Below are 13,519 nucleotides of genomic sequence, written 5' to 3' on the forward strand. Positions count from 1 at the left end.
AACTCACACCAGGCCATAATATTTTTACACCTCTGCCCTCTGGTAGGTGCTTCTCAGACCTGCATGCTCTCACTACCAGGCTGAAGAACAGCTATTAACCCAAATCAATCAGTCTATTAAATGTACAGCAATCATTATCCCTTCCTATACAGAATCACCACTGATTGAACTGAACTTCTCCATCAACCACATATAGTCACACACTTATACATGACCCATGTGGAACTCATGAATATTGCATTGATTGTAATCTTCACTGTGGTTTCATGTATTTGTGACTTCATTTATTATTTCTCTATTTATGCTTAGGCCTACATATTTACCTTTACATTTATTTCATATTTACCTTTACTTTCACTCTGTGTATATTTGGATCTGTTAATTGTAACTGTGCTTCTCATAGTTTAATGTTTACTTTGTTTATTGTCCACTCTTATAAAGTTTTATCTAAGGCATCAATAGGCTTGCTTCAAACGATATATCATTGTTCTGTACAGTGACAATAAATATCTTGCCTGATAGGTATGGGATGATTATGGATTTCTGTTTAGGTTTGTTTCATATTGTTCCAGTGGTTTTACATTCATGTTTTAGTATATTTCTATTACAAGTCTGTGATTAAAGTTTTAGACAGAAACGAACTTCATATTATATGAATATATAATATTGTGAGAGAAACACGCGTTTCAACTGCTGTATAAAGCTTTACAAATAACGGATAAAATTAAGTAAATTATTAACTTAAAATGAATTATTTAACAGAAATGAAATCATTTATTTCTTTTACATGAACACAATGTTTTAATGAAGAATATGTAACTAGCCATCAAAATGATTACTTTTTGCATTAATTGTAAGCAGTAACCTCTGCATTTAAATGTGGCAAAACATTTGGGTGCTTTATTGACCGAGGCAAGTGGTTATATAAATATTCCATATTTCTGGTAGTGACGAGAGTCTTAAAGTTGCACTAGTAATTATCTGCACATTTGTCTAATTCAGTAAACAGTTAAAAAAGTTAAATTCTTTACCACTTGAGAATTTAGTAACATGACGGCCGGCATGAACATAAAAAAGAACTGAATGGATAATTGACAGGCATACGTCAGCGTTCTGACCAATCATGAAGCTTTGTCGCCGAAAAACCAATCACTTTGCTTCGTCTCTGCTCAACTCCAGCGGTTGTCACGCCCCCATCAGTTACTTTTTGAGGCGGTATTCTAGTACGTCGCCGCGGCGTTACATTCGGCGTCGCCACGCCTTTCTGTCCTCCTCCTTTTGGATCAGCGTTTGAGACCTAAGGTTTCGGTTTTTAGAGGAGCTGCGCGCGTTGCACTGATTCTACAGCCATGGCCGAGAATACCGGCTTGGAAAATCATCGTATCAAGAGCTTCAAAAACAAGGGACGAGATGTCGAGGTGAGGGGTTGGGCCGGGACTCTCATTTGTAGTGTGTTTGTGCGCATATGTGTAAACGTGCGCGCGAGAGGGGGAGCGTGTGTGTCAGTGTGTGTGACAGAGTGGGGGGGGGTTGACATCAGTGGCCACTTAGGAAAGTGGGGTAGACGAAAATGATTACGTGAGTTGAGTCTATTCCGGAACAGTCTCCCGCAGCTACAGCCAATATGAAAAGCGGGCGCGGCCTATCTCCTCCTGGTTTATCCAAATAAATCGTTTTGAAATGTTTGTAGAAGTCGCAAAGACGGTTGGACAGAACTACATATTTTGTGTGAATTTCAGTTCCTCCCTTGTTTTGCTAAAATCAGGAGTCTACAGTGTTATCATTGGTGTGATGACGGCGTGAAAAAGATGATCGCTGCATGCCGGCATGCCTTCCATGAACATACAATCCAGTTAGAGCAATGAAAACGGCAAAGTAATCTTTTCTTGGTTGAATAAAGAGTATCTTTACCAGTTGGTGATGCAGTCAAGTAGTACTGGTTTTCTGAAAAGTTGCCACCGTTGATTGTGTTGAGTGTCCAGGAACCATTTTCACACCCGGGTGATTTCATTCCGTTTTCTGTCCGCAGTAAACATTAGAAATCATTCGCGCCACCACTCACGCTTTACGACACGTGCCTGTTTAGTTTTGAAGTTCCAGTGTGTATATATAGGACATACTAAGGAGGTCGTCGTGCCTGGTGAGCAGGCCCCACTTACTAAGCATGTCCTGACGGAATTCTTGGTCGAAGAAAATTAGGGCAGGTACCTAAGTGCATGAACATCGGCGACGGCAGTACTTGAGTGTGTCGCGTGTGTTTTTAAGGGAACATCCAGTAGGTTGGGCTATTAATTTTACAGGCTGGCATTAATTTCCCGTAGGTTTTATCAAACCGGCCATGTACCTAATGTAGCCATACATCCATCACCTAAACTATCATGCCAAGCCTTTTATGCTCAGTGGTGTGGGATCTTATATTTTAAACGCTCCTGTCAGAAGTAGTGCAGTGCACTTTCTTGAAAGGTGTTCATAGCAACAGGTTCGTGGTGAATCACAGTAAATTGACAGATATTAAGAGGGTGGGTTTAATGAATCGGTGAAAGAATTAGAGTGGCATACTATTTGGTTGCTGGTGTCGTCTCTATCTGGTCAGTATTTATGACTTTTGAGAGCTGTCTGTGCATGTGTAGGTGTTTTTGGGGATGTTTTTCTTTTCCTCCCACTTCCAGTGATGTGCAGCTTATATTAATTAGCAACTCTTAGATGATTCTGTGTCAGTGTGCCATGCAAGTGGCCTTGTTCATGGTTAACTCTTGCTTTGAATTCTGTGCTCCAAGGATAGCTTTTGGCAATCTGTTAATTTAAAGGTTTAGAAAATGGATGGAGTCTGGAATTAGAATGCTATGCAGTAACTTTCACCTTGGAAACTTAAGTTTTCTCTAGCTAGTCAGATGTTTAAGTCACTAAATCATTTATAAAGTAGAGGGGACTGAAATGTTAATTTAGCTACCTGCTGCTCATTGAATTTCATTTTCCACTTTGCATTTTCAAGTTCTCAACATGCAAATAGTGATGGTCAGTGGGCGGGGGTTGCCAATTTTTACAGTTTTTTTGTCCTTCGTAACTTTGATCGATGGAATACTTGTCATTTTGACTGTGCTTAATTCACATGATTTTGATCTTTTCACCTCTGCACTTCGAGATTCACAGCAAAACTGCCTTACAAAGTCTGAAGACAATCCATAATTGTAGTGCTGAAGAAATGAATGTGCAATATAATTACAATATTTGACATGACAGAAATTAGTCTTTATTACATCAGAATTTAAATTTATTTATTTAGTGGAAATGGGATTTAACCTGAGGTGGATAACCAATTTACACAGTGAATAGATGATTGGCCTTTCAACTGCATCCATATTTATAGCACTTGTAGAGTTAATGCATAACCTCTATTCATTTATCGGTGATATGTATAGTACTGTATTAAAAAAACAATGAATCTTCTTCCATTCCTCTTCATTTTAATATGCAACGCTAAAAAGTTAATACTGACAGCTATTATCATATTCTCAAAGTAAGGATAAACCAAAAAAAAACAATTTTTTAAAAAAAAAAAAAATTTTTGGCCTTAGAAGATTTTCTCCCCACTTTTATTATATTAATTTTTCAATTTATAGACATCCCACACTGAAATTCCAGCCTAACGCAATCTGTCATGTCTAATAACAATGTCCCAGTAGCTATTAAAATGGATAGTTTTGGAAGGTGATATGCGGCATGTTACAGTAGATAAGTCATAATTTAGAAAAGAAAGTTCCTCTGGCAGATGCTATTTCCTCTTAAATCTGTTAAAAAAAAAATATGAAACCATATTCTGTTTTTCTCTGTTTTAGAACCTTGTAGTTGTGAGTGATATACTGGGTGATTTGTTATATTGGGTAAAATTCTTTTTGTAGCATCGAAATTGGAGTTTAATGTGAACATAAAAATGAGACAAGCTGCATACCTTCATAATATGCAAAAAAATCATTACTTGGAAATATGAAAAGTAATTTCTTAGCTTTATATAGTGTACTTTTGTTACATGCACCCAGTACTGCAAAATTCTTACTGCATGTGCTAATCACCATGTAGCATGTTACTGCTGTTATCTTGAGCAAATTAAGGAATTGCCATAAATTCTAGGTTTTAATGCACAAATGTTTTGCACTTATTTGGTAAGCAATCTTTGTTGTAAGACTATTCAGCGTCTTAAAATTTTTATAATTGTGAGTAATTTATTAATTCTGAATTAATATTTTTTCATTGTGCTAATATTTAAAAACCCCATACATATGATGATAGCTGTCTGTTTCAGTTGCTGTTGACTTGAGTTTCTAGCTACAGAATTCAGCTGGTCAGTGGAGCCTCGCAACTGCACTATACTGTGCTCTTTGCTTTATAAGAAACTTGATTAAACTGTGTTAAATTGAAGACTAAAAACAGGCTGAAGTGTATTCTTGTGCAAAAATTTAAAAAAAGAAAAAAATCCTGGAATTGACTTGGATTGTTCAGTGAATTTGTATTCATTTTCACATCTTTTTAGATAGCGATAGATAGATAGATAGATACTTTATTAATCCCAAGGGGAAATTCACATAATCCAGCAGCAGTATACTGATACAAAGAAACAATATTAAATTAAATAATAATAAAAATGAAAAGAATTAAAATAAAATTAATGTTCGCATTTACTCCCCCGGGTGGAATTGAAGAGTCGCATAGTGTGGGGGAGGAACGATCTCCTCAGTCTGTCAGTGGAGCAGGACAGTGACAAAAGTCTGTCACTGAAGCTACTCCTCTGACTGGAGATGACACTGTTAAGTGGATGCAGTGGATTATTCATGATTGACAGGAGTTTGCTTAGTGCCCGTCGCTCTGCCACAGATGTTAAACTGTCCAACTTTAATCCTACAATGGAGCCTGCCTTCTTAACAAGTTTGTTCAGGCGTGAGGCGTTTGATAAACCTAATGCTGGCAATTGGTTACTTCTTTGAGCTATATAAACATTTGTTTAAAATGTTTTTTGTTCAGCTGACTACCTTTAAACCTTAATCTGAAAAGTAAATTCAGTGATGCATATAAATAAGACAGCTGACGGACAAGGATGTGGGAAGGGGCATGCTGAGTGTGCTACAGCAACCCCCTTTGTTTGATATAATAATTGAGTAGTATTAATATGGCTGGACTTCTACACAAGTTAACCTGGATTACAGCAACAAAATGATCATTTGAAATGTCTTGTGGATAGCTGACCATGACTGAAAAACGTTTGCGCTTTTGTCTCAGGTATTTGCATTTTGTTACTTAATGCAGTATTGAGAAATCCCTTTTGAAAACAAAGAATCTTATTTTGTCATATTTTTTGAGTTTATATTTAAGTTTAGTGAAGTTTGCAAACCTGAGCACACTGTTGTTGCTGACAAATCATTTATGGTTTGGAAAGGTCATTTGGCAATGATGTGATACATCATACAATTACTGAGATGACACTATGTCCACTTGACTGAACAATAGGTTAAGTTTATTGGAGGTTTCAAGTAACCAATAAGTCACAAGTCGGAATGTACAAATCTCAAGTCTTAGTCTTCAAGTCCCAAGCAAGTCATAATGCGTTTTCACTAAATTTAATGCTATTTCTTAAATTTACAGGAATTGTAAATGGCTTTAATACATTCATATGGTTGCGAGACATGGACGCTATCCAATAACCTGAGACGAAGACGGGACTCCTTTTGGTACTATGTCTCTCTGGAAAATCCTTGGGTACCGTTAGACTTTGTGTCGAATGAGCAGTTGCTCATGGAGTCCCGAATGAGGCATATTACCTGCATTGTGAGGGATCGTCAGTTACGGCACTATGGCCAAGTATTGTGTTTCCCCGAGGGTGATCCGGCTCGTAAGATCCTCATTGTTGGGGACCCGAGTGGCTGGACCAGGCCAAGGGGTCGCCCACGTAACACCTGGCTGTGGCACATAGAGGGTCATTTCTGCAGGGTGGCACTGGACCATGTGTCTGCCTGGGGGGTTGCAAACCTTGATCCTGAGTTGTTTTGTTGTGTAGTGGGTGCGGCAACGCACTGTACCAGTGCATGCTCCCCGACTTGACTTTAATTCATATATTATGTTTCTAATCTATTAACTGCTTGTTAATGCATGGATGAACAAAAAAGAAAAATATAATGCAAATACATGGGTAAAGAAACACTGACTATAACAGTTATTTCTCTTTTTTTATATATAAAGTATTAATATAAGTATGACAAATAACATAAATTATATGTCTTGTGAGAATTGAGATCCATCCTTCTATTTCAGCAACTGACTTATCCAAGGTTTCATGGCAGCTGGAGTCTATCATGCCAATCGCTGGTCTCAAGGCATGGCTCATGGGTCCTCATTTATAAAGCTTATGTAGGCAGAAATAAGTTTTGAAATGTTTGTAACCAGCTTCCTACAGAATTGTTGGAATTATATTCAAGAGAACTTGATGGAAGAAATTGAATATATTTATGGCAATTCTGACCCATGCATGCACAACAGAGATGGGGACAAGTCGCATATGATCAAGTCCAAGCAAGTTTCAAGTGTTAACCATCAAGTCTCGAGTCAAGTCTCAAGTCACAGTTAAGACAAATCAAGCAAGTCAAGTTAAGTCAAGGGTTCACCCTAAGCAAGTCAAGTCGAGTCCTGATAAGTTTCAAGCCAAGTCAAGTCAAGTTGCAGTACTAAAACAAACAGAGGTTAAATTTTCGATACGTTTATTTTTGCACAGAAAAATTTTTACAGAAAAGATGAACTTGTATACATATATTATGTATCTTATTTGCATTGCTATATTTAAATTATATGCATATCTGTGCTACATTAATATCTGAAAATAAAATTGTGTTGCTTACACAAAATGTTTAAAACTAAGAAATCCAGTCTAAAATGTATAATGCAATTCAATCTGAAAGGATTAGTTTACTTTGACAACAACAATGTACAGATAATGTACTCACCCCCTTGTCATCCAATATGTTCATGTCTTTCTTTCCTCAGTCATAAAGAAATTGTGTTTTTTGTTTTTTTTTTGTTTTGAGGAAAACATTTCAGGATTTCTTTCTATATATAATGGATATGTATGGCGCCCCAAAGTTTGAACTTCCAAAATGCAGTTTAAATGCAGCTTCAGAAAGCCCGAAATGATTGGTTATTTTCCAAACAAATTGACAATTTATATACTTTTTAGCCTCAAATGCTGGTCTTGTCTCCTCTCTGTGCAGTCTGTGTGATTCGGGTAAATACAGTTAATAGATGTGAAAAAAACAACAACAATCTATTTTATATCTTTAATGTCAAAAACATCCTGCAATGCTGTTTTTACTTTTTTTTGTAATTGGCATTTGAGCTTCTATACATGTTAACTGTGTAAACACTGTGTCTGCACTTTTGCTGCAATCTAAGACTGTATTTACCCGAATCACACAGACTGCGCAGAGACAACACAAGACCAGCATTTGAGGTTAAAAAGTATATAAATTGTCCATTTGTTTAGAAAATAACCGATTGTTTCGCTAGATAAGACTCCTCCTCCTCGGTGGAATCGTTTAGAGTCTTCTGAAGCTGCGTTTAAGCTGCATTTTGGAAATTCAAACTTCGGGGTGCCATACATATCCATTATATAGAGAGAAATCCTGAAATGTTTTCCTCAAAAAAACAATTTCTTAATGATCGAGGAAATGTTTTATATATGACGCTTTAATACTTATGTTGTCCATTATAAGGCACAGTAGGGGATTTATCCACTCTTTTTAATCTAACGTTAGTGATGAATCTCGTTAATTAAAATGAACGTATCTTTTCATTTCAGCAGAATATAAATATAATGTATGTTAATATAGCCCAGTGATGAAGTTATGAAGCTTAATCGTCATCTCTGCAGTGGACGCGCAATATACACGTTTCATACATAATATATAATCTGATATATTTGTTTTCTATTTGAACTGGTTTCATTGTTATACAGCACACAACATTTTGTTGTAATTGGGAGTGTACACAAAAAAATTATAGACACTTAACGTAACCGATTCGAACGATGAAATTATTCTTGTCTGTATGACCAAAAAGTTTTGAACGAGTTATTGAAAGAGAAGTGATTGCACCGACGCTTTCATCTTAGATTTTCATGCAGTATAACGTTACACCAGCTGCCATTCAACTAACCACACGCAGTTAGTCCATACAAACGCTTGAAAATGCGCACATTTAATATAGACATTATAGTTTACATGTAGTATCGAGAAGCCCTTTCATTTCAAGTTGCACTCAACATTAAAATGTGGCTACGCCACTGGTAACGTTATAGCGTTTTATGAGATGATCATCACATTTCTGATAAAAAAACATGCAACCAAGGCCAAATTATGACAAACAGAAAAGATTAATTTAATTAATTAGTAATCATTTTATTAAATTGACTATAAAGAATTCGACTTTCTTACCTTTCCTTGTGGTTTTTGAAGTGCTGGATGAAATTTGATGTTGTGATTGTCGTGTCTGATACTCTCGCGTTGCATTCTCTGCATCTGGCAAATCTTTTTTTTTAGTACGGTCTAGTTCAAAGTCCTTATAGCCAAACGTGACTATATGAGAAGCTCGACTATTGTCGCGGTTTGGGTTGTGCAGCGTTCTTCTTCTTCTTCATCTTCTTGGTAACGTTAAGAGTTGTGCAGTGTTAAGGGCGCAGGCGCCAATTATGGTGCTGCTGATTAATAATTATTTTATTAAATTATTTTATTTTATTAAACGAATTATATTTAAAAGTTCAAGTCATTGTTGAGTCTTCCACTTTAAGTCAAATCTCAAGTCACTCTCAAGTCAAAGTCAAGTCAAGTCATTTTCTTACTTCAATCAAGCAAGTCTCAAGTCCTGAAAATTGTGACTCGAGTCTGACTCGAGTCAAGGCATGTGACTCGAGTCCCCCATCTCTGATGCACAACATTTCAAAGAACCTGGAAAATGACAACCACCTTTATCAAACAGGGAAGTGCAGCCAGACCAGTTAAATGACAACTTGCATGCATAATAATTCATATTACTGAGCCATTCTTATAATGTGTGTTGATGTGATACCCGTATTACATCTCAAAAATGATGAATATGATACACAAACTCCAGGGTACCAATGCTACTTATTTGCGCTAAAGTGCTTGTTTGGTTTTTTTCGTCAGTTTATATCGGCTACTTAGCATTTTTCAGGGAACTAGCTGATATGTCTGAAATATCTCAGCCAAGCTTCACTCTGTCGTGCCTGCTGTGCTGGAAGCCATTAACTGAACAAGGAGGCACTATATCCAGTTTTCATATGGTATGGGTGCACATACATTAAACATGTGTTTTGCCATTAAAAAAGGCAAATATATATTTATATATATAAAAATATGTATCCAACTAAATTGATTTTGTTTCTTTTTTTAAAGAGACAAATGCATCCTCTGAGGTTTCTGAATCGTGGCATCATTACTATGAATACGCAGAGAAGGCTAATAAGATTTTGATGCAACAAATCCATAAGCAGGAAGTTCGCAATGCAATATCAGTAATCACCCACACAAATGGAGACGGAATCATTGGCTGTGATAATATAATGCACTCCTTTAGAGACTACTATAAGTTCTTATATTCTACTCAGTTTAAAGAACACGACACAATCAAATGCATTTTTTGATACATTACGGATACCACAGCTAGATACTCTAAGTGCAGAGGAACTGGATAAACCTCTGACATTATTAGAATTACTAGTTACTATAAGCTCACTTCAGAGTGGGCAAGCAGCAGGTCCTGATGGCTAACCTGCTGAATTTTATATAAAAAATCAGTTGTTGGCTCCCCTCTTATTAGCAACATTTATAGAAGTCCGAGACAAAAAAATTCTACCTCAAACTTCGCCAAGCATTTAATTCGTTTTTCCTAAGAAAAATAAGGACTTATTACAATGTGCATCATACAGATCAGTCTCACTTCTGAATAATAAGATAATCTCCAAAGCCCTAGCTAGAAGGATTGAGAAAGTGGTCCCTTCAATAATATTACAAGACCAATCCGAGTTTATTAAAGATAGACATTTGGCTTCTAACCTTTGATGCCCATTTAATTTAAAATATTCACCCACAAAGTCTAACACCCCGGAGATCATATCTTTGCTTGCAGAAAAAGTATTTGATATAGTTGAATGAAATTACTTGTTCACCACTTTGCATAAATTTGGGTTTGACCCAAACATATGTGCATGGATCAAACTACTGTATACCAGTCCAGAAGCTTCAGTTTGTATTAAAAACATTATCTCAGACTAATTCAAACTAGAACATGATACTAGACAAGGATGCGCCTTGTCACCACTGCTATTTTCAATTACCATTGAGCCATTGACTGTTTACGTTCGAAATGCATCAAAGATAATGGGGATTTTCAGAGGACTTGAACAGAAAATATCACTATATGCAGATGATATGGTACAGTATATATCAGACCCACAAGTTTGTGCCTACAATCCTAACAGCATTAGCAGAATTTCAAAAGATATGGGGACTCAAAATTAATTTGAACAAAAGTGTACTCTTTCCATTGAATTCTTTAGCAAACAACATTAGATTGGATACCTTCCCTTTTATCATTGCAGATCAGTTTAGATCACAAGTAAATCTAAAGCTCTTTTTCAAAATTTTACAAAATTTTTCTTTTTGCTTGTACAAAATTTAAACAAGATGTGCATAGATGGTCTACCATCCATCTTGGTTTAGCACAGTGAAATAATATTGTCAAGATGGGGAAAGACACTTTTCTTTCTTTACTACTCTCACCAGTTTTCCTCTGGCTCTTGGTCTTTCTCTCTCTCTCTCTTTGTCATGGATTGAATTGGGTGGATTTGAATTTAAGTTTGACTTGATTGTATAGAATGTTAAATGCTTTTAATAAATTCACTGGAAGATCCAAAAAATAATACAAAGACAATTTTAAATTTCTTTTAACAATTAAGATCTTATTTTAACATTTAAGTAAAAATGAATATGTATGGGGGATATAAATTCAAAAATAACCAACTTCAGACAAATACAGTGAGGGATCAATGGGTCCTAGTATTTTTAAAGCTGATAATTATGTGGGTGTGTATATGTGATTATATGTGTGTGTTTATACCCAGAATTAGGGCAAAACACGTGTCGCGTACTCTTTGCATTATTTGACAGTAAACTATTCAACCATTCTATGATCTGCTTCTTGCAACTGAAAGAGGGCACTGTCGCGGATGTTTGCTGACTTGCAGACCAACCACAAGCATTACCTGGTAGTGCCACCCATACAATCAGATTTTGATTCAGACTACGAATGCCGTGTGTGTATGTATATATGTATACAGTAGTCTCGCTTATCCAACATTCCGTATTATCCGACGTTCCACCGCATTAAAAAAAAAAAAAAAATAAAAAAAAAAATAAATAAATAAATACATCAATCGGCAACAAGAACTGCAAGTTGCGAGCGTGAACATAGTCTATTTTTTGTTGCTCCCGACTCTGCCGCAGCTAATTACAGTGGAACCTCGGTTTGCGAGCATAATTCGTTCTGGAAATGTGCACACAGTCCAAAGCACTCGTACAGTATGTCAATGCACATTTCCCCATAAGTAATAATGGAAACTCGGATAATTCGTTCCACAACCCAAAACTATTCATATAAAAATGATTAATACATAATATAAAGTAAAAATAAATAAAGCAAAGTAACCTGCACTTTACCTTTGAAAAGAATCATGGCTGGTGTGAGTGAGTTTCTAAACTCTTGTGGGATTCCACCCAACTGGACAACACACAGAAGAGCATCCCATAAATGCGCAGGGCACAGTGTTGCTTTCCCCCCGACCTTGCTTGACTGCTGTGTCTGTGTATAGGAGAATGGCAGATACCACTAAAATAAATAACCGCGCTGTTGCTGTTTCAAGCTGAATAAAGCTGGTGTTGCTAAAAGTACTGAGACTCTGCTTCAAGTTTTCGGGTGCAAGACCGGGACTCGCATGTCACCGCACAAACACACACATGCAGTCACAATGCTGTAGTAAACTGTATATGCTCGTACGGATGTTGACTATGTGAGTGATGGAGTTAAGGCTCTAGAAACTGCAATTAATTACATTGAGCAACAAGAAGAAGCTACAGGAATCGACATAATGATGCTGCAAAGATGGCAAGACTTTACAGGGAAGAAACAGCACTCCTCAGGAAAGCAGACTACGATCAAAAATGTCTTTAAATCATCACAGGACTGAACTTTTTAAATACAGTATATACTGTATTTAACTCCAAACAATTCATTTTTTCAGTTAATTTATTCTGTTTTGTTTTAAAACATGATTATTAGGTTCATAATGTGTAAAATTATAACAGTTTAACGTTTAATAGGCTTTTTCTTAACACCTACTATTATCCAACATTTCCGACAAACGGGCCAGCAGAACGTCGGATAAGCGAGACTCTACTGTATATGTATATATATTAGTGCATCTGGAAAGTATTCACAGCACATCACTTTTTCCACATTTTGTTATGTTTCAGCCTTATTCCAAAATTGATTAAATTCATTTTTTTCCTCAGAATTCTACACACAACACCCCAAAATGACAACATGAAAAAAGTTTACTTGAGGTTTTTGCAAATTTATTAAAAATTAAAAGATTGAGAAATCACATGTACATAAGTATTCACAGCCTTTGCTCAATACTTTGTCGATGCACCTTTGGCAACAATTACAGCCTCAAGTCTTTTTGAATATGATGCCACAAGCTTGGCAAACCTATCCTTGGCCAGTTTCGCCCATTCCTCTTTGCAGCACCTCTCAATCTCCATCAGGTTGGATGGGAATCGTCGGTGCACAGCCATTTTAAGATCTTTCCAGCGATGTTCAATCGGATTCAAGTCTGGGTTCTGGCTGGGCCACTCAAAGACAGTCGCAGAGTTGTCCTGAAGCCACTCCTTTGATATCTTGTCTGTGTGCTTAGGGTCGTTGTCGTGCTGAAAGATGAACTGTCACCCCAGTCTGAGGTCAAGAGTGCTCTGGAGCAGGTTTTCATACAGGATGTCTCTGTACATTGCTGCAGTCATCTTTTCCTTTATCCTGACTAGTCTCCCAGTTCCTGCCACTGATAAACATCCCCACAGCATGATGCTGCCACCACCATGCTTCACTGTAGGGATGGTATTGGCCTGGTGATGAGCGCACACATATACAGTGGTGTGAAAAACTATTCGCCCCCTTCCTGATTTCTTATTCTTTTGCATGTTTGCCACACAAAATGTTTCTGATCATCAAACACATTTAACCATTAGTCAAATATAACACAAATAAACACAAAATGCAGTTTTTAAATGATGGTTTTTATTATTTAGGGAGGAAAAAAAATCCAAACCTACATGGCCCTGTGTGAAAAAGTAATTGCCCCCTTGTTAACAAATAACCTAACTGTGGTGTATCACACCTGAGTTCAATTTCT

At 36.7% G+C, this 13,519-nt stretch overlaps 1 protein-coding gene across 3 annotated transcripts in view; it reads left to right on the forward strand.

The window, feature by feature from the left end:
* Positions 1–1,216: 1,216 nt before the first annotated feature.
* kpna3 (karyopherin alpha 3 (importin alpha 4)) overlaps positions 1,217–13,519 on the forward strand; it is a 255,305-nt gene continuing 243,002 nt past the window's right edge. For 2 of the 3 annotated variants that reach the window (XM_039744890.1, XM_039744893.1), the window contains exon 1: positions 1,217–1,418. In XM_039744890.1, the coding sequence (XP_039600824.1) occupies positions 1,350–1,418 (69 nt within the window). In that variant the 5' untranslated portion in view covers positions 1,217–1,349. Of the gene's footprint in view, positions 1,419–2,188; positions 2,205–13,519 lie in introns of those variants that run through there. The other variant, XM_039744891.1, reaches the window with a different exon arrangement.

This window comes from Polypterus senegalus, chromosome 2, assembly GCF_016835505.1.
Source record: "Polypterus senegalus isolate Bchr_013 chromosome 2, ASM1683550v1, whole genome shotgun sequence".
Taxonomy (NCBI): domain Eukaryota; kingdom Metazoa; phylum Chordata; class Cladistia; order Polypteriformes; family Polypteridae; genus Polypterus; species Polypterus senegalus.